General features: G+C 48.1%; 11 protein-coding genes across 11 annotated transcripts; 3 read left to right on the top strand and 8 right to left on the bottom strand.

Moving 5' to 3' along the window:
* Positions 1–32: 32 nt before the first annotated feature.
* N7537_009517 (uncharacterized protein) lies at positions 33–836 on the bottom strand (the record flags this gene model as incomplete). Its single annotated transcript, XM_056900571.1, has 1 exon — positions 33–836. The coding sequence occupies one exon, from the start codon at positions 834–836 to the stop codon at positions 33–35; it is 804 nt and encodes a 267-aa protein (XP_056749239.1).
* Positions 837–2,271: 1,435 nt separating this feature from the next.
* Positions 2,272–3,281, bottom strand: N7537_009516 (uncharacterized protein; the record flags this gene model as incomplete). The annotated part of the gene is made up of 2 exons (XM_056900570.1): positions 2,272–2,753; positions 2,816–3,281. The coding sequence occupies 2 exons, from the start codon at positions 3,279–3,281 to the stop codon at positions 2,272–2,274; spliced, it is 948 nt and encodes a 315-aa protein (XP_056749238.1).
* A 952-nt stretch (positions 3,282–4,233) lies between these two features.
* Positions 4,234–5,201, bottom strand: N7537_009515 (C2H2-type zinc finger protein; the record flags this gene model as incomplete). Its single annotated transcript, XM_056900569.1, has 3 exons — positions 4,234–4,476; positions 4,579–5,052; positions 5,109–5,201. 3 exons carry the CDS (start codon positions 5,199–5,201, stop codon positions 4,234–4,236), a joined length of 810 nt encoding a protein of 269 aa, XP_056749237.1.
* Positions 5,202–6,617: 1,416 nt separating this feature from the next.
* On the bottom strand, positions 6,618–6,926 carry N7537_009514 (uncharacterized protein; the record flags this gene model as incomplete). The annotated part of the gene is made up of 1 exon (XM_056900568.1): positions 6,618–6,926. The coding sequence occupies one exon, from the start codon at positions 6,924–6,926 to the stop codon at positions 6,618–6,620; it is 309 nt and encodes a 102-aa protein (XP_056749236.1).
* Positions 6,927–7,561: 635 nt separating this feature from the next.
* Positions 7,562–8,368, top strand: N7537_009513 (uncharacterized protein; the record flags this gene model as incomplete). Its single annotated transcript, XM_056900567.1, has 1 exon — positions 7,562–8,368. One exon carries the CDS (start codon positions 7,562–7,564, stop codon positions 8,366–8,368), a length of 807 nt encoding a protein of 268 aa, XP_056749235.1.
* A 3,070-nt stretch (positions 8,369–11,438) lies between these two features.
* Positions 11,439–13,649, bottom strand: N7537_009512 (phosphoribomutase PRM15; the record flags this gene model as incomplete). Its single annotated transcript, XM_056900566.1, has 9 exons — positions 11,439–11,599; positions 11,653–12,329; positions 12,385–12,674; positions 12,726–12,906; positions 12,960–12,969; positions 13,020–13,038; positions 13,100–13,419; positions 13,473–13,551; positions 13,605–13,649. Coding segments are annotated over 9 exons (1,782 nt in total), but the record flags the coding sequence as incomplete, so codon positions are not given.
* A 349-nt stretch (positions 13,650–13,998) lies between these two features.
* On the top strand, positions 13,999–15,733 carry N7537_009511 (fatty acid desaturase; the record flags this gene model as incomplete). The annotated part of the gene is made up of 2 exons (XM_056900565.1): positions 13,999–14,201; positions 14,266–15,733. 2 exons carry the CDS (start codon positions 13,999–14,001, stop codon positions 15,731–15,733), a joined length of 1,671 nt encoding a protein of 556 aa, XP_056749233.1.
* A 275-nt stretch (positions 15,734–16,008) lies between these two features.
* N7537_009510 (ASCC2 family CUE domain-containing protein) lies at positions 16,009–18,096 on the bottom strand (the record flags this gene model as incomplete). Its single annotated transcript, XM_056900564.1, has 1 exon — positions 16,009–18,096. One exon carries the CDS (start codon positions 18,094–18,096, stop codon positions 16,009–16,011), a length of 2,088 nt encoding a protein of 695 aa, XP_056749232.1.
* A 407-nt stretch (positions 18,097–18,503) lies between these two features.
* Positions 18,504–19,070, top strand: S10a (40S ribosomal protein uS10; the record flags this gene model as incomplete). The annotated part of the gene is made up of 3 exons (XM_056900563.1): positions 18,504–18,545; positions 18,681–18,904; positions 18,986–19,070. 3 exons carry the CDS (start codon positions 18,504–18,506, stop codon positions 19,068–19,070), a joined length of 351 nt encoding a protein of 116 aa, XP_056749231.1.
* A 418-nt stretch (positions 19,071–19,488) lies between these two features.
* Positions 19,489–21,505, bottom strand: N7537_009508 (FG-nucleoporin nup42; the record flags this gene model as incomplete). The annotated part of the gene is made up of 4 exons (XM_056900562.1): positions 19,489–20,980; positions 21,033–21,060; positions 21,327–21,410; positions 21,460–21,505. 4 exons carry the CDS (start codon positions 21,503–21,505, stop codon positions 19,489–19,491), a joined length of 1,650 nt encoding a protein of 549 aa, XP_056749230.1.
* A 470-nt stretch (positions 21,506–21,975) lies between these two features.
* Positions 21,976–23,107, bottom strand: N7537_009507 (ELYS family protein; the record flags this gene model as incomplete). The annotated part of the gene is made up of 3 exons (XM_056900561.1): positions 21,976–22,603; positions 22,660–22,889; positions 22,948–23,107. 3 exons carry the CDS (start codon positions 23,105–23,107, stop codon positions 22,064–22,066), a joined length of 930 nt encoding a protein of 309 aa, XP_056749229.1. The 3' UTR covers positions 21,976–22,063.
* Between the last annotated feature and the right edge of the window lie 228 nt (positions 23,108–23,335).

Here is a 23,335-nt window from a genome sequence, read left to right as displayed (position 1 = left end):
CATAAAATTATAAACTCATTGTCACGTTGAGCTCAGTGGTTTAAGTAGGCAGTCATCTCGTCCATTGCCATCGCGATACGATCCCCTACAAAGTCGTCTGCGATAGGGCGCCACCATTTATGATTGATTGATTTCAATCCTGCCTCACAATCAGACTGGCTTGCATCTTTCAAGTTCCATTCAGGCCCAAGGCTTTGCCAAGGCATGGGGCCGTCCGCCCGATGAGCATAATCAAGAATATTTTGTTTCGGACGAACAGAGTCATCTTGATCTAGTATCAGACGGAGACCGACGTAGTACTTGTAAAGATCATTTGAGGGACATAGAATGAAGAACCCGGTATCCATGTCGCCTTTCTCGTAAAACTCCCGGTCGGACACAAGTTGCGTATTCAACTTCATCCGAGAATCGTGTTGTGAAGCGATCATATAGTTCTTTGGCATTTTGGCAGTAGGTTTTGTGACTGCACGCATGGTTGCCGCAGGGTCATCAAAGATTTCATATATCGGACGGAATAGGACCGAGTCGACATTCAGGAATACGATTTTGTCATATTCTTCAAGCTTCCATAGGTTCAGCTTGGCGAGATCGGTATCCCATCGTTGCGAGGAGCCCCAGTCATGATTGAGATTCGCCACTGGAATTATCGTAGCTCCTTCTCTGCTTAGGAGATTGCGGTGCTTTTGAGGTATGTCGGGTGTGACTAGAATGAGAAATGGTATATTGTCGATCCTATTTCGCGTTCGCGGGTTGCGGAGTAGTTGGAAGGTGAGTAGCCGTGCAGCCTGAACGTATGGTGCTTCTACATCGGGAAACTCGAAATCATTTTCCGTCATTAGGACGGTGGCAAAGGCATACCGAGGTGGCTTTTGTTCGTCTGTTGATTCATAAAAGCCGAGGGGAGTAAAAGCCCAAATGAAAAGACCCAGGCAAGTGATAATTGCAATCACTTTCCTTAAGTAATGAGTAAATGTCGAGTTTCTATGTACCAGAACCATTGTTCATAAAATGATACACAAGAAAGCAGATCAGGAAATCAGCCAGTCGCTGAATAGATGCGACAAAAGAGCAAGCAAGTGAGTTACGTGGTATGGTCCTGAACAATTCATAAGCAAGAAACCCACACGCAACTTCTGTTTTCGAGTTTGAGAAAAGTTGGAGATACTAGGCTGAGACCGACTTGTACAGTAGAGGATTATTAGCACTTGTGCCTAGGGAGGGTAAGGAGACACGTGATGCTGTAATTAGTGGCATCCATCGTATTTTTATGACCTGCCTGGAATCATACGTAGTTGGATTAAAAATCGGAGCCACCCCTGATGTAGGAATCAGGGAGCAGAGGCAGATCTCAAGGACCAATGAGAGGCATGCGAAAAGTGAAAAATCTAATAAACGCCCGGTAAGGCAAACCGATAACCGGGCAAGAATAAAGTAAAATTACGGATATTAATAATTAAACCATTCTGCCTAGGTGCGAGTCGCCGGAACTAGTGCTTGTGGGTTTCAACCTTAGACCCTTCTCCCTCAGAGGCAACACTCCCAGGGTACTATTGAACTGTTAATTTGGCAAATTCACTACCGATGGATCCGGAGACACCTCAGCCCCTCGGACGGAGTGAGCTTTCTAGCGGTTTGTCCCCATTATTCTCTACATACTCGATTAGGAAGGAGTGTCGAGCCTAGTGATATGCACATCTGCGGGAAGATCCGTGCTTTTTAACATTAAAAATTACGCACGGCAAAAGACTGATAAGGCCACGATCTAGTGGATTTCTTAGATGTACTGCGCATATTAGTCCTAGTAGTCTCCTACCTAATTCATTTGTAACTAAGGGATAACCTGTGGCCCTGGTTGGGGCATATACCTGGTAGCAGGGGCACCCGTGTATATGTAGCTATCCACGGATCCCATGTCAGGTTCAAACAGCCCAAACTCAATTTAGCGCTAGCCATGCAGGAATGATACATGGTTCCACAGTTCCAATGTGAGATCTTGTACTCTATCACTTCTAGTTGTTTCACTCCTTTATATCCCCCATACATGTACTTACGTATCATCGGAAGGTCCGTTCTTGGTCGATGTCAATAATTTTGACACTACTCCAAGCACATATGGCTAATTTTCAACGAACATGAAACAGCTTCAAAAATATTGCTGCTGATATTGTATTGAGCGCTACATTAGGTAGGGATGGTAATTCAATTTCATATTGTGCAGTATCTCTGCGTCTTAACATAGTCCATCTCAATGTCAAAATTAATTTACTCCATTTATTCCTCATTCTTCCGCTCCACAGCTATGCCGCTTTGTTGCTTAAGTATCTCCGCCTCCAGTCTGTCTTCCTCTGCCCATCTTGCTAAATCTTCCCTTTCCTCTCTATCCCTCTTTTGTTGCTCATGTTCCAACTTCGCTTCATATTCCTTTATCGCTTCCTCTTTCAGCCTCTGACGCTCTCGGTCATCCACTCTCGCTTTTGCTTGATCTAAGCTTTCGCCTTCACGGACTACCCATCTTCCATAATTCGACCATGCCTTTCCCTCATATAACAATTTCGTCCCCATAAATTCTTTAAGCTGCATCCAAAATGGGATGATGGTCTCATCGATAGCGCTATGTGGGCTCTTGATAGCAAACCATAGTTCCTCGAATAGATGGGGTTCATCAATAGCTCGGGGATCGGTCTCATGTAGCCCACAAAATATCGCAAATTCCGGCCGGAGTCCGAGCTGTATGCCCTTCTCGATATAGCCCTCTAGGTTTATATAATCAGTTGAAAATTCCTTACTATATCAGATGTCAGATGCAAATACTTACTATGAGTAGTGTAATCATAGTCATCCTCCTTATCATCATGGACTCCTTGCATGAACAAATCTACCATTCCTTCAATCAAAGGGAAGGTAATATCGCTGAAACCCTTGGTGGAAACTTTATTGTCATATCCACAGCTAGGTGCTTGAAAATCTGGATATATTTCATTAAACTTCCGTTCAACCTCAATGATTTTTTTATCGGATAGTCCAACCCATCTCAGACACTCTCGGGTATCAGCAGGGTCTGGCAGGGTCATACCAAGCCGGTACGTGTAGTCCCGGTACCCATTCTCGTGAAATTTGTGGGGACCAATCGATGAATGTATGTCCCCACGAGAAGTTCCAATCTTGGCAAGTTCAGGAGTCCATTCAAAATTGATGGGCTTTTCCTCCTCGGCGGTGGCTTCCGGATGATCCTCATGTTCGAGATGATCCTTGCGTTCGGGGGCATCCTCGGCATCACCCATATTGGAAAGGAACAAATAAAACTGGACCGTGCGAAACGATACTCGGCCAAAATGTAGAATCAGACTTATGACAAGGAAGGGAAGTTGGCGCGTGGTATTTAAGGTGCGGGGTCCACGGGTATTATGATGGAGTTTCCAAGTTTGCCCAGTAGCGCCGGCTATAGGACAGCTTTTCACTTCTTTGTCAATCCAATCTAGATTTTCACATTTCCAGAAGAAACTCAACCTATAGAACCAGTTGATATTGCCCTAACCGTGTAGGTGTTACAAAGGGAAAGTTCTAGAGCGGCCGAAAACTTTTGCGATGCGGTATCACTCTATGAAAATAATGATGTCTTGTGGATTCAAATGATTCTTGGGTCCATAGTTCAAGAAGAAAAGTAACAAAGCAACTTCCTCTTCCATAAGATTAATATCACGATAGAAACTATTTTCCTCGGCAAGAGGGGTTTATTGTATATTGTGGAGTGATCTGTTACCTAGTACTAACCAATGACACCGATCCAGAGGTGTTGTAGATTAATATCGAGATCGAGGATGATGGCGGAACTTATTCGAATAAACACATGAAATTCACGATAAACCCAGCCGAGTTTATCAGAAGGGAAGTGTTACTCGTGCCAGAGTACTTTCAATAGAGATGAGATACTCTAGACTACGAATTATTAAATAATGGCTGGCCAGAAAGGGAGAGATAAAAGGACGAACGAATAGTGACATTTTCAAGGTCATAATCGATAAACCCCTGGCTGCAAATATTGGGTCATTCGCTCATCCTAGGTTCAGTTCTAATCATTTCGGATGTGACGAGGAAGTTTGCACTAAGCATTCGTTTGAGGTGAAAGATATCATTTTGCCTCCGGAGCTTCAAACTCTCATACACCCAGATGGCCTCCTATCTATGGAGAAAGTGCACTGACTATCTGACGAAGTCTTACACTTCTGCAAGTTTTCAATGGCCATTACGACGGAGCTCACTCGGCGTTGTCCGAAAAATGAATCGGAGCAGATGCCTAAGGACAACGTTTCCATCATCACCCTCCTCATCAAGACGATTTTGGAAGACCTTTTTCGTTTTCTTGGTGTATTCTCGTAGCTTTCCTAGGCTTGGAAACATTCGCACCCGTTTGTTCGTGCTCCCACTTCGAGCCCAGGCGATCAAATCAATAATATTGACGAACACACCTCGGACAGCCTAGGTCAGCATATTAGCCAAGTTCACCGACAAAGTCTTCTAGACTTTTATCCGGGGCCTTGAATCCATATGCATAATCATGGACTGGAGACAAGTACTTACATTCACAGCCTGTTTACAGGTTGCAGGCAAAGGCTCCATTCCTATAGCGCGACAAAGAGAATGCCAGGCGCCAAGGTCATCCTCTGCTCCAAACCACATCTTCACCTCCGCTTCTAAAGCGGATTGATATTGTTCCCAGGCTTCTTTATCCTTTATATCGTATTCTCTCCAGCGACAGAACCTCTTAAGCTGGGCATAAGATTCCGATGGAGGTAGTTTTGGATTGTAACTGAAGCCTGCGAAGGATTGGAAGAATTCATCTAACGGTGTGCTGGGCGGCGCGATGTGTGCTTTTGAATATTCGATGTGTTGTTCCAAGGCGTCTCTGCTGCCAAATGTTCGGTTGCAAAGTTCACAGTGGAATGATGCCGCATGTGCTGGTGAATTTTGAACATGTTGATCCAAGGCACTTTGACTGCCAAAGGACCTGTTGCAAGGCCCACACCCATATGTGATGGTATGTACAGGCGAGTACTGGACATGGTCATCAAGGGCAATTTGACTGTCAAAACTCCTATCGCAAAGCTCACAGCCGAATGATGCCGCGTGTGCTGGTGAATTTTGAACATGTTGTTCCAAGGCACTTTGACTGCCAAAGGACCTATTGCAAGGCCCACACCCATATGTGATGGTATGCGCAGGCGAGTCCCGCAGATGTTGGTCAAGGGCACTTTGACAGACAAAGGATTTGTTGCAAGGCCCACAACTGAACGATACAGCATGTGCCAGCGAATTTTGAGCATGTTGATCCAAGGCACTTTGGCTACCAAAAGACTTGCCACAAGGCTTACAGTCGTATATGGTGGTATGCACAGACAAGTCTCGGGTATGCGGATCAAGGGCGCTTTGACTGACAAAAGTCCGATTGCAAGGTTCGCATGGAAATGTCGAAGTATGTGCCGGAGAATCTCGAATATGCTGACGAAGTGCCTGTCCGTCATCAAAAAATCGATCACACAAGTCGCAGCGTTCCATGGCTAGTCAAATGGTAAATGATTCCAGAGCGAGGTACCATATTTATGAGTAGTGTGGGTGGCATTCAGCTTTGTATGCAATAGTGAGCTGGCAAACCCCGCATGCCATGCTATCGGCGGCATTGCTGCCTGCGGTCGTCCTGCGCATTTTGCCCTCTACAAGCTCCCTATAACGATATGCCTCCCTTTCATGGTCTGTTATGGTCTGTGGTTCTTTTATCCGATCGCCTCGGTGTGATAACCTTTTATTTAAGGTTGTGTAGAAAGCTTGCGCGTTTATCCGAAGCTTTCGAGGACTCCTATATGTGGTCTGCGGACTATTGAGGCTGCCTTCTTTAGCCGCCTTGATCCCTGTGTGCAGGGATCCCCGCATGGAAGTTCATGGAGCCATACGTACCTATGTCAGTGTTGGAGGCGTACAACTAAGCCCCGTTCGGTGCAAGAATGCCTACACAGATGGAGAAGTTAGAAGTCGGCTCTGAAAATCCACCAATCCAGGGGAGGACATAATAGGGTCCGAAGCTGATTCACCAAATTTCCCTTTTCGTTCCTTCTTTCTCAAATCAAACGAAAGAAGGATGCTGGACCAGACACTTCAACAAACGCGAAGCCTCAACCAGCAGAATTATCGACGAAAATCCCCACCATCCTGCGAAGGTATCAAATGAATAGTTCTACGTTCGTTGCGGCCATAGCATGCCTAGCGACATAATAATGAGAGTAGGGTACGAGGATGGAGGAAATTGAAATTCTTGGCGACTTTTAATCGATCGAATGCGCAGAAAATCATTATTTGCCTAATATGCATTGGATGATTGTCTAACAACTCTCAATAGTTCTCTGCACAATAAGTCTTTCCACGTCGAGACGCCATCACAGGTAACGGAGGGCCCCATACCCACCTGTAAGTTCTTGATTCTCGAGATTGGGACTGGTATTGTCGGGAATTGCAATTAGAATGATGCCGGTCCTCCACGGGGGACGGAGAATGATGTATAGGACAATTGGAATGGTGAGTCTCGGCATACTCGGGCATCCTGTCGTCCTCCTCGAATCTAACGGCTTTTATTTTACTACCGCACCCGTCCTCATGTGACTTACACACGGTAGCACGAACACAGGCACCTTGTTCTGATGATTCGAAGTGACGTTGGACACGATCGAATGACTTATTTGAGCTTTTTGAATGGGAGTGCTTGACTGTAGGTGGATCACGTTGTCGCTCATTAAAGTGGATTGCTTCAGTATGATAAAGGCCAGTGTGGTAGTGGTGGTCTTCATCTTCACTGGAGTCGGGTGATCGAGCTCGGGAGTGGAGATGAGCAGATTGGCTTTCGTGTCGATTATGAAAGCAGACTTTGTGGTGTTGGACATGGGGGTCGGATTCGATGTAGTTCCTGCAATCCGTTCAGTGGTGAAATACCGACGCAACCCAGGTAAAAGTCCGATCTTACATTTTGAGGCGGGCCTGCTCACTTCGATACAGAGGACAAAAATAACAATGAATCGTCTCGTTGATACTTGGCGGTTGATGGACGTGGGAGCTGTTCCTTGAGCAGGGCATGGCTTGCTCGACGTGACACAGGGGTGGATGGTCATAACAGTAACAGTCACTCTTTTCAATTTGCCTCCTAGCTGTTCGATTGTATTGTGAAGGAAGGATCTCCTTTATCGCTTTGCTCTGTTGATACATATGGTGATGGTGCATGTGTGAATAAAGAAACTGAGGGACACTCCCAAGCCCGAGAGATATATTCGGTCATGAAGGCGGGCGCCCAATTCGGTTACGCCTTTTGGTCTGTAATCTCATTAGCTTCCCTCACACAAGCCTTGAGTGACAAGGAAGTACAAACAGCCGGCGAAATACTTTTAAACGTGACTAGGTGGGCACCCGCTTCATCGTATGATCCCTTCAACCGTTTGTCTCCCCTACCAGTTACCTCTGAGCTCGCCCTGCGTTTTTGCTTTTTTGCTTTTTTCGTCTTTCTTGATGCGCGGCCTCCTTCACGATGTACGTTCTCGAATATTCCGAAGACTTTGGAGGTCACGCAGATGACTTCACATTCCAAAAGTCCATCATAGTCTACGAAATGTCCGGCTCAATCTACAGGGCATACTCCCGAAAGCGATATACATCAAAAGAAGAGATCCAGTTTGGCGACTTGTTCAGCACCAACAAAATCCAAGGGGCTTCCATTTTCCCGGAGTTCTCGGACACATTCACCAAGGCAGAAAGGTCCTCGGACTGTTCGACCTGGTATCTCAAAAAGCCAAGCCTTTCACCCTACCACCCCCAATACCCAGACCTGATCCGAGAAACCTGGATTGAAGAAGTGAAAACTTGCGAACTTCTCAAGACAAATCCGCACCCTAATATTGCCCAATACCACGGCTGCGCCGTTGTCGACGATGGTTCAATCAGAGGAATCTATTTCACAAAGTATGATGAAACGCTTATGGACAGAGTGAACTCTCTCAGACGCAATAAGATGGACTTTGCATACGAGAGGCATCAGGTTGACCGAGACAAGGTCGACGGTTGGTTGGAGGGAATTGCACGGGGCCTGAAACATCTGCATGGGTTGGGTATCGTCCACAATGACCTCAACCCGTGTAACATCATGTTCCAAGGTGACACCCCTGTCATTATCGATTTTGACTCCACTCGGCCTCATGGCCACGATTTGAGTCTAGTTAAACGCACGCATGGATGGCATGATGAGAAGGCTAAGGTGGCGTTGCCGATGAATGATCTCGCTGCACTACTAGAAATACAGTTGTGGCTTTTAGGGGAAGTTGACCAGTTTCAATTTTAAAGTCTGAATTTTGAATTCTTTTTGCCACAGGTGTGGTTTGATAGCTTTGTTTGATGGTATGATCTGCTTTTGGGATTTGAGGGAATTCAAGATCAATAATATCATTGGATATTCTTGAATGACCGGCAGGTTACAGGCGTGCATTACAGTGTTTGCTACATGCGTCTCGTCTCGGGGAATCACATCTGAGACTGAATTCTACATATGCAAGAGTTGATACTACTACAAGTAACATCGTGTATCTTCAAACTGGCTCATTCCATAGGCCCCAGGAGGGCGGAGAGTCGTGGAGTTGCTTCATCACACTTCGATAGTTTCGACCAGTTAAATAGTGCAGGTTCTGAGTGGATAATCTGTCGAGCGACGTAGTAGCAGAAGCTTCAAAAAGAACGCGAGGGCTCGAAAGCATATGTTCAAGACCTAGGATGAAAGGAACATCTTGTGATGCAAACGAATGGACCTTCCATTGGGGATCATCCGGGCTTCGTCCCGGGCCAAGATTAACCCACCTAGTGATCATATAAGCGAGATTATCTTTCCCGTATTCACGCAGCTCCAGATGATATTCGGTGTTGCATTTGTCGCATGTCATCCGCAAAAGTGGTAGCGTCCTTCTCTCGCAATAAACATCGACAAATTGCTCGATTGAGCCTAATATTTCGTCGCATCCTATGTGCGCGCAAATTTAGTAAATTTGTGGAGGAACTTGTTTGTCCTTGTCGGATACTAGCTGGTCGGCTCTTAAGTGCCTCACTGACATGATGTCTTGGATTCGTAAGCATAACACTGGGGATCCAAAATCGATGCATATCTGTGTCTCAAAAGAATGTAGGGCGTCCGATGTAATGTGGAGAGTAACTCCGGTGAAATATAGTACGGATGGGTGAATACCGTATTGAGGACCGTAGTGGTACCATCTCATGGCAAGTTGAAGATGAAGGAAACAAAACTCATTTTCAGCGTAGGACTTGAGGTATTTGTTATAAATAGACATTTTCAACTCTGGAATAAACTGTCCGTTTCGCGTTCGCATACAAGGGGAAAGGTGCAGCCCTATTTGTTGAACGACCGGCCCTGATAGCCCAAAGCTCTTTGACCCATTGTCATATTTGTGGAGAGCACAGCAGGCGTAACATGTGAAATACTCCGGACCATCCCGTTCGAGTCTATTCAGAAAGGAAAACCGAACTTTCTTCTCCAGTTTGTCACGTTTCCTGTAGCTCTCAAATATTGCGAAAAGTCGACGGTTGCAAAGCGAAAGACAGTAGATATCTTCGGGCGGGAGAAAGTCCGCTATTGATAGCAGTAACTCGGCAACAAGGCCGGTTAGGGTATTCGGTATCCGAAATTGTATATGAGGAAATTTGAAATGAAGGGGTTCAAAATTAGGGATCTGGTCTCTTCCACGAGGCCAAGAGAGATATTTGGCAGGAAATTCCCAGAGTTTTGCCATGATGACAGCAAGAGCCAATCAAGCCTGAGATCAAAATGTAGATAGAAAGATAAAGCAAGGAATCAGAAGCAACTGCCAAGTGATATTTGGAAGGGGCGGGTGCAGATACTATTGTGATGGAACTAGATCCGAGTAAAGTAATAAAGGTATACATAAATATAGTCCCAAATAGGTTTAACAACATAGAGCTTATTGAAGTGCTACGTCATCAAGCACAGACAGAGCCCACATATACGGCTGAATACCGCTTGTAGATAGAGGCGTAAATGCAATACATAACATATCGGGATATACCACAAGTACCATTATGACAGAGAGATGAAAGTGAAATCAGACAAATGCGAGAGAAATGCGAATGGAATCCGAAGGAAGTATTAGAGGATGATCAGAGTATTATGATAACAGAAAAGAGAAGATGATGCCATATAGGATCATAAGTAGAACAAGTGACTATCCAGGAAGGTGAGAATATGTGCAGTGTTAATCTCTAGTTTCAATCATACTAGTAACCTCACCCCAATCCATTGAACAACTATATCTATCAAAAGAAATTCAACTTATCAAGAAACAAATGATGTCAGCATGCTAAACTATCTCATTCTAACTAAAATGAGTTCACCTTATCCTCAACGAGTCTTTTTGTTCAGGAGCTATCAAACGCCTGTTACTAGCTTTTTTTTTTTTGCCAACACAACACCAGCCGAAATACTATCTACGCCAAGTTTCCCCCGGCACTAGTATACCCCCTACCATCAGTGTATATCCTTTTCCGGATGTTTACTCGCACAAAGACTATTTCAATTTTCCAGTGGCCCTAGCCATATCTGTAACTATGTCTGCCGACTAGCCCCGGCCAAGATACTCAGGTAACATTAGAGGCTATGGACAAATTGTAGAATCTTATCTCCGCTATCATCAGAACCATGACATTAGACCACTGCGAAACGGGCACAGCAAAAGCAGCCTTCAAATATCCCTATGAGAAGTGCAGCGGTGACAAAAAGAAAGAAAGAAAAACAGAAAGATAGGAACCCGGCGGTCAAGATGATCGACCAATATCCCCCAGCCCTTTTGAGCGAGCTCCGGGGGAGGCAAGAAGATTTGGAAAAGGAGCTCAGGGTGTTCAAAGAGAGCACTTAGGTACCCCGAGTAAGATTCCGAGGCTGCAGAGAGGTAGGTCTCTCCAATCCATCTCCAAGGAACGTGTAGCTGAGCTCTAGATCTTGTATACTATCAAGCTAGAGAAAGATTATAAAGCTAAACCGTTATAGAAGTTCAGAGTGAGCTATAGTGTTCAATTGAACAAGAATATTTCCTACCTCTATTGTGATATAGGTCTCTAGTAAGCTAATAAATTTTGTCAAGATGATATTAGGGATGCTCTATTAACATCACGTCACAATGTCTTAGTGGAAGTCTCTTTCGGATATCTCCCAACCTGCTTGGTCTTATAGCCAGAAGAATGAAAATAATTGGCACCAAAGTACATGTATCACGAAAAGCACAATGGCCACAAGACAGAAAGATACCTTTGCCAGGTATAATATATGATATTCGAATAGCTTATAGTGGAGCTACTTTAGACCCAGATGTCCTACCTCGATTCAATGTACGCCTTCATTCAACGTTCAGAATATTACCAGATGATGTAGAAAGCTGCTTGCTGTATGTCATCGAAGGTGTAAAGCGCTGTACCCAGTCTTCCCGAATAGTGAGGAATGCATCGCAGACTGCTTTGACGGCGTCTTCACGGGAGTCTCCACAGCTCTCGATATAAACTTTGTCCACATGTTAATAACCGATTTGCTCGGAAGAGGCTGGAAAAACTTACACTTGACCTTGGGCTCTGTCCCCGAGCCTCGGAATGTGAAGCGAACCCCACCATCCAACCACAGCGTAATCATCTGGCTTGTTGGATCTTGAGGTAGATCTGGCTTGTTATCAGGGGTACTGGAGTCGTAGCCCTCGGTCAAATCTCTCCATCGCAAAATCTTGAAGGGACCAAATTGCATATTTGCGAGACCTGAACTGCCTCGAATGCCCTGGAACAATGTTGCGGTGAGCTGTGGATTTGGCGATCGGAAGTAGTTATTCAAGGTCTCGTGATGGCCAAATTCGCTGAATAGTTGCTGCAGCTTGGCATATGCAGTCAATCCCTGCGCTCTCCATTTTGCCTCCGCTGCAAGGAATACTGTAGCTGCTGTAATGCCGTCTTTGTCATAACACACAGATGGGAACATGTATCCCAGTGCCTCCTCGTATGCAAAATGAACTGTCTTTCCCGCTTTCTCCAATCCCCGGGCAACATTAGCCATCCACTTGAACCCTGTTAGGGTCTCTTCAAAGTGAATTCCCTTTGCAGCTGCCATCTTCCCGAGCATCCCGCTCGAGACCGTTGTAGTCAACACCGCGATATGGGACCAATCTTTACTGGCATCGAACGAATCCAAAATATGGGACGCCAGCAGTACACCGACGTGGTTTCCAGTCAAAGTATGCCATTTGCCACTGAAAGTCATATCAGTTGAGGTCAATTCACGGCAGTCGGAAAAATAAGGCTTACTCCACTTTCTCCGCTACGGCGAAGCGGTCGGCATCGGGGTCATTTGCGATGATCAAGGTCTTTCCTTCTTGGTTGGCAGTCTCAATAGCAAGATCCAAAGCTCCAGCCTCTTCCGGGTTGGGAAACTTCACAGTGGGGAAGTCAGGATCAGGCTTTTCCTGGGTAGCAACGGAAGAGAATTTGTTGATTCCAAGTGAGCGGCACAGACTTGGAAGAACCAACCCTCCCACGCCGTGTAGAGGTGTATAAGCGAATGGTCTTGGAGGTTGCCAATCGGTCACTGTCGATTTCTAGAATAAACTCGTTAGATTGAGCTCCTTGTAACATAACTCACAACGTACTGTGAACTTTGCAACTTGGCTGCTGTAGTGAGGCAGCAATTTCTGGTAGGAGTCCGCACGCAGGAATTCCCCCGGCTGTAACTCTGCCCACGCGGTCGGCCATGGCTCAAGGTTCTGTTGAATCGACTGTGCTATTTCCCCGTCCTCGGGTCGGTTGATCTGGGCACCATTGCTCGAGTAACTATGAGGCAGGTCTTGTCAGCAGCCTCCACGATATTCATCCAAGGTTCTTACACTTTGTAGCCTATGAAACAGTTAGCACTTATTTTACAATATCAGAAATGAGTAACATACCATTATCCTGGGGTGGGTTCTTCGAGCCGATTAGCGAATACGTCTATAAAACCTTGGAAGTAGCTTCAGGGTAGACCTACGTGGCTCGCCGTCACCATAATACCTGCAGCAGCACCGAAAAAGTTCACACCGAACGCTACCATCGGTGTTGGCCCTTCCTCATTGAAGAACCAAACAGGGATACGTTGCGCGATGAAAGCGTTAGCAGCGAGTGCAGCGAATTTCGCAGAATTGTGACGCGCATCGTGCCCAATGACCACACCATGTGGGGCAATGTCAGAGCGCTTGTCTCGAATGAACTTGGCCAGTCCCTGTGAAGCTTGTATGACAATCAAAGAGTTCATGCAGGAGAACCCCGCGGCCATGCGGCCTCGCAAACCAGCCGTTCCGAACTCAATACCTGGATGTATACAGATTAGGTACGTACTGAGAAAGGCATTGGAAAGGACATACGATTCTGAAGGCGCTTTTCCAACTCCTCGGTGGCATTAGAGTCCCGCAGTTGCTCTATTTCCACGCGAGTTGCAGGATCCTATATCTCCGAGTCAGCGGGATCATGAAACATGAAACATGAATCATATTGACCTGGTCCCATTGGAGCCATTGCTCAGTCAGGGCGGAAATTGATTGCTATAGAACAGTTAGAATAATTTAATCAAGACCAAATTATAGTCAAGTCTCACTGCCATGTCAAAAATGTACAATATGCCTGTATGTTGGTAATGTGAAAGGTGGACAATCACATGGGCTGATCGGGTCCCCGCTGTTATCCACCTCCGCCCCATAGCCCTTGCAACGTTTCAAGTTCTGCCTCTTTTTTTAGCCTCATTCCTGTTTCTTTTGTTTACTTGCATCTTGCATCTTGCATCTTGCATTTTGCATTTTTTGAGTTGTATAGTTCGACCCTCAGCAATGTCATTGTAATCCCGCGTTGTTATCGGACCCTACGCACATCCACCCTCTCACCGCACCTCATACCATGGAGAAGCCCGCATCCCGGCCGTCCCGGAAGGACACTCTCTTGACTCGACGATATATCGAAAGCCTCATTGCGGAGGGCAAGCATGTCATAATCTTCGAGGACCGTGTCCTCAGGGTAGACCCTTTCATCAGCTATCACCCCGGGGGGGAGAAGCCAATCAAGCACATGGTGGGCAGGGATGCCACAGATGAGATCAACGCGTATGTTCTGGAACGACAAATACCACGACCTCTGATCAGTCTAATTGAAACCCGTCTAATACAGACTACACTCCGAAGAAGCCCGACAGCGTATGCGCTCGTACCAGATTGGACGAATTGAAGGAATATGGATCAACTTTCTACCCCCAATCCAGGGCGGCAAGTTCCGCGCCTATGCCGAAGACGCATGCTCGAGTGATGAGGATTCAACAACTCCAGAATTATGCAGTGGCTCCAGTCAAGACGGATCAGTTCCTCCCTCGCCGATATTCGATGCGGTCGACTCGAAATCCACAGTTCGTCAACGGAAACCGACCGGAACCGCTTCGACCGAGCAAACGGAGGCCAAGCCTGCCTTCTTGGATGCGAGAACTCGGGAGGAAATCGTCTTCGACACTGCCAAATACCCCTCCTTGGATACCGCAAGTCAGGAAGAGATCAAACGGAAATATCGCGAACTGAACGAGCGTATCAAGGCCGAGGGACTTTACGACTGCAACTACTCTTGTTACTTCGTTGAATGCTGTCGGTACACACTTTTTGCAGGTCTTTCCTATACCTTCCTCCGCATGGGATGGTGGGCGACCTCGGCATTCTTCCTCGGCTGTTTCTGGCATCAGCTTGTGTTTACCGCCCATGATGCTGGCCATATGGGTATTACACACAATTTCCATGTGGATACTCTCATTGGAATGTTCATCGCAGACTATCTCGGTGGATTGAGTCTCGGGTGGTGGAAACGAAGCCACAACGTTCACCACATCGTGACCAATGAGCCAGAGCATGACCCAGATATCGAGCATATCCCGTTCTTCGCTATCTCGCATCGCTTCCTCACGAGTCTCCGGAGTACCTATTATGATCGAATCATGACGTTCGACGCCCCGGCTCGATTCTTACTCAAATTCCAAAATTACTCTTACTACCCCATCATGATGCTTGCTCGGTTCAATCTGTACGCCTTGAGTTGGGAGTATCTGCTAAAGGGCCAAGCTCCTAAAAGGGGCCCGGCTTGGTGGCATGTTTGGTTTGAGCTTGTCGGACAGGTCTTCTTTTGGACTTGGTTTGGCTACGGTGTGATGTACAAGACGCTTCCTGATGCAAGCAGCCGTATCATCTTCCTTCTCGTCTCACACGTCGTCTCCTCCCCACTCCACGTCCAAATCACCTTATCCCACTTCGCGATGTCGACCGCCGACCTGGGTGTTGGCGAGTCCTTCGCGCAGAAGATGCTCCGTACCACTATGGACGTCGACTGCCCAACATGGCTGGATTTCTTCCACGGCGGATTGCAATTCCAGGCCATTCACCATCTCTACCCGCGGATCCCGCGCCACAACCTACGTCGTACGCAGAAGTTCGTCATAGAGTTCTGTCGTGATACTGGTATTCCCTATGCCATCTTCACGTTCTATGATGGTAACAAGGAGGTTATCAGCCGGCTTGGTGACGTCGCGAAACAGGTCCGCCTCATGGAGGAGTGCCGCAAGTCCATTGCCGAGGGCGGCGTCTTCTCAGATCACCACCACTGATATCAAGTGTCAGGTCCTTGCTGGCCAAGTACGAGTTTTCTGAGTAAACATATTATCACGACTGCCTATACTGCATTGTAGTTATATGCATTGAGGTATATTAACGAATCACTTGAATGCGATCTGTTTTGATACGTTGTGGCTCTTGTTAGAGAGGCCCAACGTATTTTTTGTAAATTACATCCATGGCCACTATCAGATATGAAATATAAAGAATGATCAAAGCTTTTATGCCGCAATGCATCCATATTAACCAATCTCATCTCTTCGTATGCTTAGCCGGGTAACCCACCGCCACGCGCCATCTTCTTCGCGTGTTGCTGTCGACGGTTGTGATTCGCCCGACTACCCTTATTCTCTTCCTTCCTCTGCCGTGACGCTGCACTGTCCTTATCTGGCTGTCCCTGGCCGCCAGACGGAGGACCACCACCACGGCCACCGCGACCACGACCGCCACCACCCCGTCCTCGGCCGCCACGTCCACCGCCTCCTCGACCACCTCGCGAACCAGCATGACCAGAGGGCTCGCCCTCATCGGAACCCTCCCCATCCTCACGAGGCTGCGGCCTCCTATAAGATGTGGAACGCAACTCAGGCTGGTTAAGTGACCCAGCACCAGCCAACCCGCCAGCGTCCATAGCCAACCGGTCTTCGAGTTTAGCGAGACGCTTAGGATCACGCGTTAGCATAACAGCCCAGCCCTCGATAGCCTCGTCAGTCATTTCGGTCTCGCGCTTCAACGACGCGCGCGGCTGAGAGCGGCGGGTCGCTGAATCACGAGCAAAGAGTCCTGGATTAGACTTGTATGTTCGGAAAAGCACTGTTTCGATATCTGCTGCGCGGCGGTTGCGCTCAGCTGGGTCGGCTTCGCCGTCTGCGCCACCTGTGGCTCCGTCGATGGCGCCGCCTACGTCGGCTGTGTCGTAGGTATCGTCGCGCTCGTCATCATCTGAGTCGAAGGTTGCTAGTGCGGAGAGAATTGCTGCTTTGTTTGCGGCGTGTTTGCTGTGGTCTGCGAGGATTGTGTCGGCTGTTTGGTCTGCGTTGACGCGGCCGAAGTGGAGTTTTCCTTGCGCTTCGCCGGAGCGGCTTAGTTCGGCGATGTCCACGTCTTTATCGAAGATATTCTTGCGGGTCGGGATTGGCGCAAACGTTGGTGTTGGCTGGGGTGGGAGATTGCTATGGTAGAGTTCAGCTGGGGGAGGTAGTTGCTCCGATCGATCTAGAGACTGGAGCTCCAGGGGAAGCGAGTCGTCGAGAAGTTGGGCGACTATAGTCTCGGGATTGTCGTTGTAGAAGTCCAATAGCCGTACAACGAATGCGGAGCCAAGATCTGGGAAGAGGTCCTGTACTTGAGTAACAAGTGACATCTTGTGTGCGTGGAGTTCTCCTGGAACAATTGGGGCCGAAGACACCTCTTTTCCCTTGTCGACCTTCTTGCGTCTTTGGTACCGGTGGTGTAGTGATTTTGATTCCACTTGATAGGTGCGCAAGCTGGCAAGGAGGTCTTGTCCCCGTTTCTGGGGGTGAATGCTCAGATACTTCTCCAGCCGAATAAGCAAGTCCGAGCTGCAGATTAGATCTGAGAGTAGAGTGGCTTCCTTCTTCATTTTTGGTGCTCCCACTCGAGCACCGGCTTTCAGGCTGAACAGCTGATCCAATAACGAAGACAAATTGACGGGCTCCTTCAGTAACGAGACGAGCCCGACGTAGATGTTAGCAACGAGAATCCTACGGAACTCTTCCCGGGCACCTTTTGACTGGTAGGCTTCCGATATCGTATCCAGGAAGTCAGAGCCGGCCATCAGCTCCTGACCACATGCTGGTAGCACTGAAGCGAGGATGGTCAGACGGCGGATGTCAGAAATGACTTCGGGGTTTGAGGATGAGTTGGCGGAAGAGAGGTTCTTAATCACAACGGCTTTTGCTCTCTCGATACTGGAAGTGATTTGGCCCTGGTGCAGATCCCAGGCACTTGATAATGACGTCTTCAAAGCCGCGCTAGAAGGGTAACAGCAACATAGATTGCCGAGAAGTCTCCAGTCCAGAATTCCGTCTGGTGGGTTGGAGAGATCGAGCATGTATCTTCTTATTGTCAGAAAGCAGAACTTCCGAAGCTGTCGAGCTTTAGGTCCACTTTGTAGACTGGAATCCCCAGCCGCCGTGTATTGATAGTAAGATGCCAGGAATGGCGGTATTGATGTATCTTCAGCAGCTGCATCCTTAAATGGTTGATCCGATGCATTCAGGCGGATCCTTAACAGGGCCATCCATGCATCTAGACAAACTTCCCAGTCATTTGATGGGATTGTCCTCCGCACTGCGGGGGAGGGCACTGGAGCCAGCGGCGGGAACTCCGCCATTGGGGCGAATTAAGGTGATTATGACTGGGAGGATGGGAAGGATATGAGAGGGAGAAAAGCAAGAACAAAATAAAAAACGCGCAACTACCCGTCAGCTCATGATTATCATCTCGAATGCCATCACTCGGCGGTCTCCTGTCCTCTTTGAGTGATGACATAAGCAAGGAATCAAAGGGGACCTAAAGGGGTTTAGCGTGCGATAGCCGAAGCGCCAAGACTTTCGCACTGAACTTTTTGGATATGGAATTCTCGATCCACATCACCTCAACAGCCATCATCACTTTACCGAGCCTAGTAGTTCAGGTCTTGACGGCAATCGCCTTTTAAATTGTGCGCGTTCCCTGTTTTCCTGCTCTTGAAATTCCCGAATCGAATTACTAACCCGTTTCAGTCCATACATATTCAAGATGTCTTTCCAGAAGCCCGAGAAGGATTTCGGCGAGGGCCCTGTACGTTGCCCCTGATCCAATGGTCACTGTCGCACAATCGCTATTGCACCTCACTGTCGCTGTCGCTTTGTGCAATGTGTCCATGGACCTCGCCAATTGAAGCTATGTACTAATTGCTTCTCGTCCGCTCTACAGAAGGTCCACAAGATCCGCATCACCCTCACCTCCCGCAAGGTTGCCTCCCTCGAGAAGGTCTGCCAGGAGCTGATCGACCGTGCTCGCTCCAAGTCCCTCCAGGTCAAGGGTCCCGTCCGTCTGCCCACCAAGACCCTCCAGATCTCCACCCGTAAGACCCCCAACGGTGAGGGTTCCAAGACCTGGGACAAGTTCGAGATGCGCATCCACAAGCGTCTCATCGAGTAAGTTTCTCCCCGCCCTATTGAATTGCGGCACTATCGCCGTGGCACCTGGCAGATATAGTTGCTGACATTCTATCTTAGTCTCCTCGCCCCCACCGAGACCGTCAAGCAGATCATCATCAACATCGAGGCCGGTGTTGAGGTTGAGGTCACCATTGCCGCATAAATGCGCTAGGCTGGGCTTGCCTCAGGGAGGGATCGTGGATTGGCCAATTTGGAGTGCACAGCGCGACTTTGGAGCTGGTTCTGGCCCGCATGGCTTGTTTCGCGCTGCGGGGGATTCCGTTCGTACCTGAAAATCTTAAAATAAAAAATGGAAACATCTTGAAACACAACATACTCTCAGTAGTGGTCTGTAGACCGTAGGTTGGTTCATTAACGGTGAAAATCAAGCACTTGCAATTGCTACATTCGTAAATTGAGTGTTGTTGAGCTCCTAAGCGCCATTTCCCATGTTCCGCAAGCCCGGAACATGTTGCTTGTTGTGAGAACGATATGCACATCATCTCAGCCCTTGGGATGTGTGGTAAAATAGCAAATAGAGATAAGACAAAGACGAATAAATGCTAGCTCAGCTTTGGGGGTTAAAAGTCGAAACTGAGCCACTCCTGCTTAGGAGGTACTGCAGGAATGTTGCCATCCTTGAAGTAGCCATTTTGAAGGAAAAACTGATATGCCTCAGTGAGTTCTGGGGTGTATTCCTCAGGCTTGCCGTGTGCGTCTTTCAGACTAGCTGGATCAGGGGGCCCGTTAGGGAAGCTGACTCGGACAAATGTTTTGTTGTCTTGTGGGTGAAGGTAGCACGGGTGCTCGTTGATATACTTCACGGGACGGCCCTTCCACATCACCAGCTGTTTGGTGGATGGATTATGTCGAGTTTCGCCCTCCAGTTGTGGAAGGGGGTTGAGGTCTTGAGGATTGTCGATTTTGATGTATGCACGCGGGCCGGCGTTGGTAGTCTGCACCGGCACGCCTTGGACTGCAGGCTGGCCGAAGGGAGACGGGGCAGGTTGTGCAGCAGGCTGGCCAAACCCGCCGGCAGTAGGCTGGTTCTGGGAGACTTGTGTGAAAGGAGAAGCGGTGGACGGAGCGCCGAATGGGGCGGCGGCTGCCGGGGCTGAAGGCTGACCGAATGGTGAGGCGCCTACTGGGGCTGAGGGCTGGCCGAATGGTGAGGCACCTACTGGGGCTGATGGTTGGCCGAATGGGCTCGGGTTGGCAGCTGGCTGGCCAAATGGCGACGGGGCAGGTTGTGCAGCGGCTTGACCGAACGGCGACGGGGCAGCTTGTCCAGCGCTCTGACCAAACCCAGCAGCAGCAGGCTGGTTCTGAGCTAGTTGGGTAAAAGGAGAAGCACCAGATGGAGCACCGAATGGGGCTGCACCTCCTAGGACTGACGGCTTACCGAATGGACTCGGGTTAACTCCTGGCTGAGAAGAAGCTGGCTGGCCGAATGGTGTTTTGTTGAAGGCAGACTGTCCTCCCAAGGTGGAAGTTTGGCCGAAGGCGGAGCCACCCAACGCAGAAGTCTGTCCGAAGGCCGTAGACTGGCCCGTGCCAGACGGCTGTGCCGGTGCTGAGGCTCTACCGAATCCACTTGCCTGGCCAAGACCTGAAGCCTGGCCAAATGTCGAGGAAGGAGCGCCGAAGGCTCCAGGCGCAGGGGCAGGGGCAGCATTTTGCTGGCCGAATGGAGAGGATTGGCCAAATGCCGCTGGAGCTTGGCTCATACTAGTCTCGGTCTTGCCCTCAATGATGTCAAGTCGATTGGGATGTTCATTCCTGCCATCAACGACATATTTGACGGCACCATTCAGGTCATTCAGTGAGATCTCCATCTGCTGTACACACTCTTGCCATAGAGCTGAAGCTTCTTGGACCGCTTCGTTCAGGTTGCCAGCCGCTGCTAATTCATAATGGCGCAGGCGCATCTCTTCCATACTGCGCTCGCGGTGGGCACCACCGAACAGCTGGCGAGCAACATCTTTGTTGGGGGCATATGCGGAGAAAATCCATTCCGGACGTCCCTGCCCTGCGGTCAAGTCTGTCTTGATTTCGCTTGGCTTCACTGCAGCGCTGTCTTTTTGTCAGTTTTGTATCCACTCAAGGCACTGGGAACGTGACTTACTCAGCTGCTTGTTGAGCCTGGCTTTGACCTGTCGTAAACTTGCTGTTAGGCTTTGAAACAGAAAAGAGGCTAGCCTGAAAGGGCGCGTGGTTCATGGGATTTATCATTGGTTTGCGCAGGGGAATATCTCTTGCGCCTCGGGATTTGAAGTAGAATGGGTAAAACCAGGATGGGGATAGTAGAAGCAGAAGAAACATAGAGATCGGACATGTAATCTCAGGATACAATAGACATCTAATAAATAGGCTCTCCAGATTGAGCCGAGCTGAATCAAAACAATTCAATTGAACGTACCTCCAAACCCTCCGGATAAGGCACCGAATCGATTCCCCGATGGGCCAGCAGTAGGTTTGCCAGGGTGCTCGAACTTGCAGCGATCTGAAAATACGTTAGCGGCTTGATTTCTTTATACTCGAGAGATTCATACCTCCGAACTTGCAGCGACCCTGCTGAAAAAAGCTGCATACCACCATCTTCGCGGCTTTGGTGTTTGCTCAACTGCTCCCCTTCAATGCAAGGTCTGTATCTTGATGACCTTTCTCAAATTGATATGCGTCCTCCGATATCCGATCAAGCAATTTGAGAGAAAAGTAAGAACAGGGTTGGTTGTCGCGAAGAGAGAAACGATGAACTCCTGTGGTTGGGACTTTTCACGGAATTGGTCCGTATCTTATCGGAACACCTGCAAAGCAATCCCAGCACTCTTGTAGAGCACAGTTCTTTGATATTCAAGAGTATGAGATTGGGTTTTTATCACTTTCCCCTTTGTCTCGAGATGAGATTCAAGGGAATTTGAAACATAGATGTTCATTTGCCAGGTCCAGCCCACGTAGTGGATGTAATCTAATCAACAAACAGTTATATATATTTGCAGGGAAAGCCAACGATATCTACAATGTATATGATAAAATAACAGAATACTATTAAAAAGCCACTTAAAACCATTAAAACCATTAGATCTAATTGTTATTTCAATTTTGAGTAATCAATGAACATTGAATCCAGTATGGATCAGTCGTTGGGTATATCATCTACGTGTGTCGTATGCTCCCCCGAAGGTCATCCCAATTCAACCCATCAACCTTTTTGCCACCTAAGGATTCAAGCTCCGGGTTGAGTTCACCAGTTCGCCCAGTTGCAAGGCGTCGCATCATCACAGTATCCTTAGCTCCAGGAAGGGTACTGGCATTGCCCTGCAGTAAGACATGCTCAAACCACAGTTCCTCATCCTCGTCAAGCGGAAGACCGACGAGTTCCATCGCACGTCTGCTTCTGGTTTGACCAGGGGCAGCCCTGTGAACAAATTCCACCAACTGTTCAAAAAAGCTCTGACGGAGAGTATCGTCGTACTTGCGCGTGAAGTAGAATGCCTCAGTGACGTTGGATCGGGCGAGTGTGTCGAAGAAAGCTTTGCGGATCTTTGCGCTTGCAAGAGGAGGGGCCGCAGTGAGGTAGTATGCGATTGCGAGGCTGTCATCGTGTTTGGGAAGTTTTGTGAGGGTGAGAACGTAGAGGATCTCATCCGGGAAGGTAGGAATGAGTGAGGGTTCAGTAAGATACTCGACGGCTCGCTATCAGCCATGTAATTGTTAGAAGTGGCCGCCTGAAAAGATCGTTCGCAACTCACTCTGAAATCGAGTCGATCCAAATGCCAAAGACCTTCAATGAAGAAACGGTACTTTTCTGGGAGGTGGCATTGTTGCGCAAACTGAGACGAAGCTTCCGGCGCAGTGCGACAGTCCTTGAGGAGGTAATATATCAAGGACTGTTTGTGATGGATATCAAGTTCCGAAGAAACGATGTGATTGAACAGTGTTCGGAGATCTGAATTGGACTTGGGAGGATAGATCTTGGTCACTACAGAGAAGTGTTGATTAGCACGAGGCTTCAAGCGCAGGGCTTCAAGTCACAATACCTCCTTGGATGCCGAGGAGTCCCAATAGTCGATCGGCAAAGAGCTGGTCCAACGAACGCCGGCTGGAGAGAATCTGGTCAAAAACCTTCGGCTCATATGAATACTTCTTATTAAATGAGAAGACTTGGTCGAAACTCTCCCATGGAGCCATGCTGGGCATAATGAGAGAAGTGATAGGTTATGTGAACAATTCCCAAGCTGATCTCCATGAAGCTCCGCGGAGGAGTAATTACCGTACGGTAAATTACAGCGGGACATGGCGGTGAAGGGCTTGTTGTGGCAGAACGGCGGACACTTTACCCGTTTGGGCACGAGGTAAACAACCCACTTTCAACCGACAAAACCTCCGTCAAAACACTATCGCCCCTCTCCATGCAGCAGACATCCC

Source organism: Penicillium hordei, assembly GCF_028827395.1.
Source record: "Penicillium hordei strain IBT 12815 chromosome Unknown utg000005l_segment0_segment0, whole genome shotgun sequence".
NCBI lineage: Eukaryota > Fungi > Ascomycota > Eurotiomycetes > Eurotiales > Aspergillaceae > Penicillium > Penicillium hordei.
This window is presented reverse-complemented; position numbering and strand designations above follow the sequence as displayed.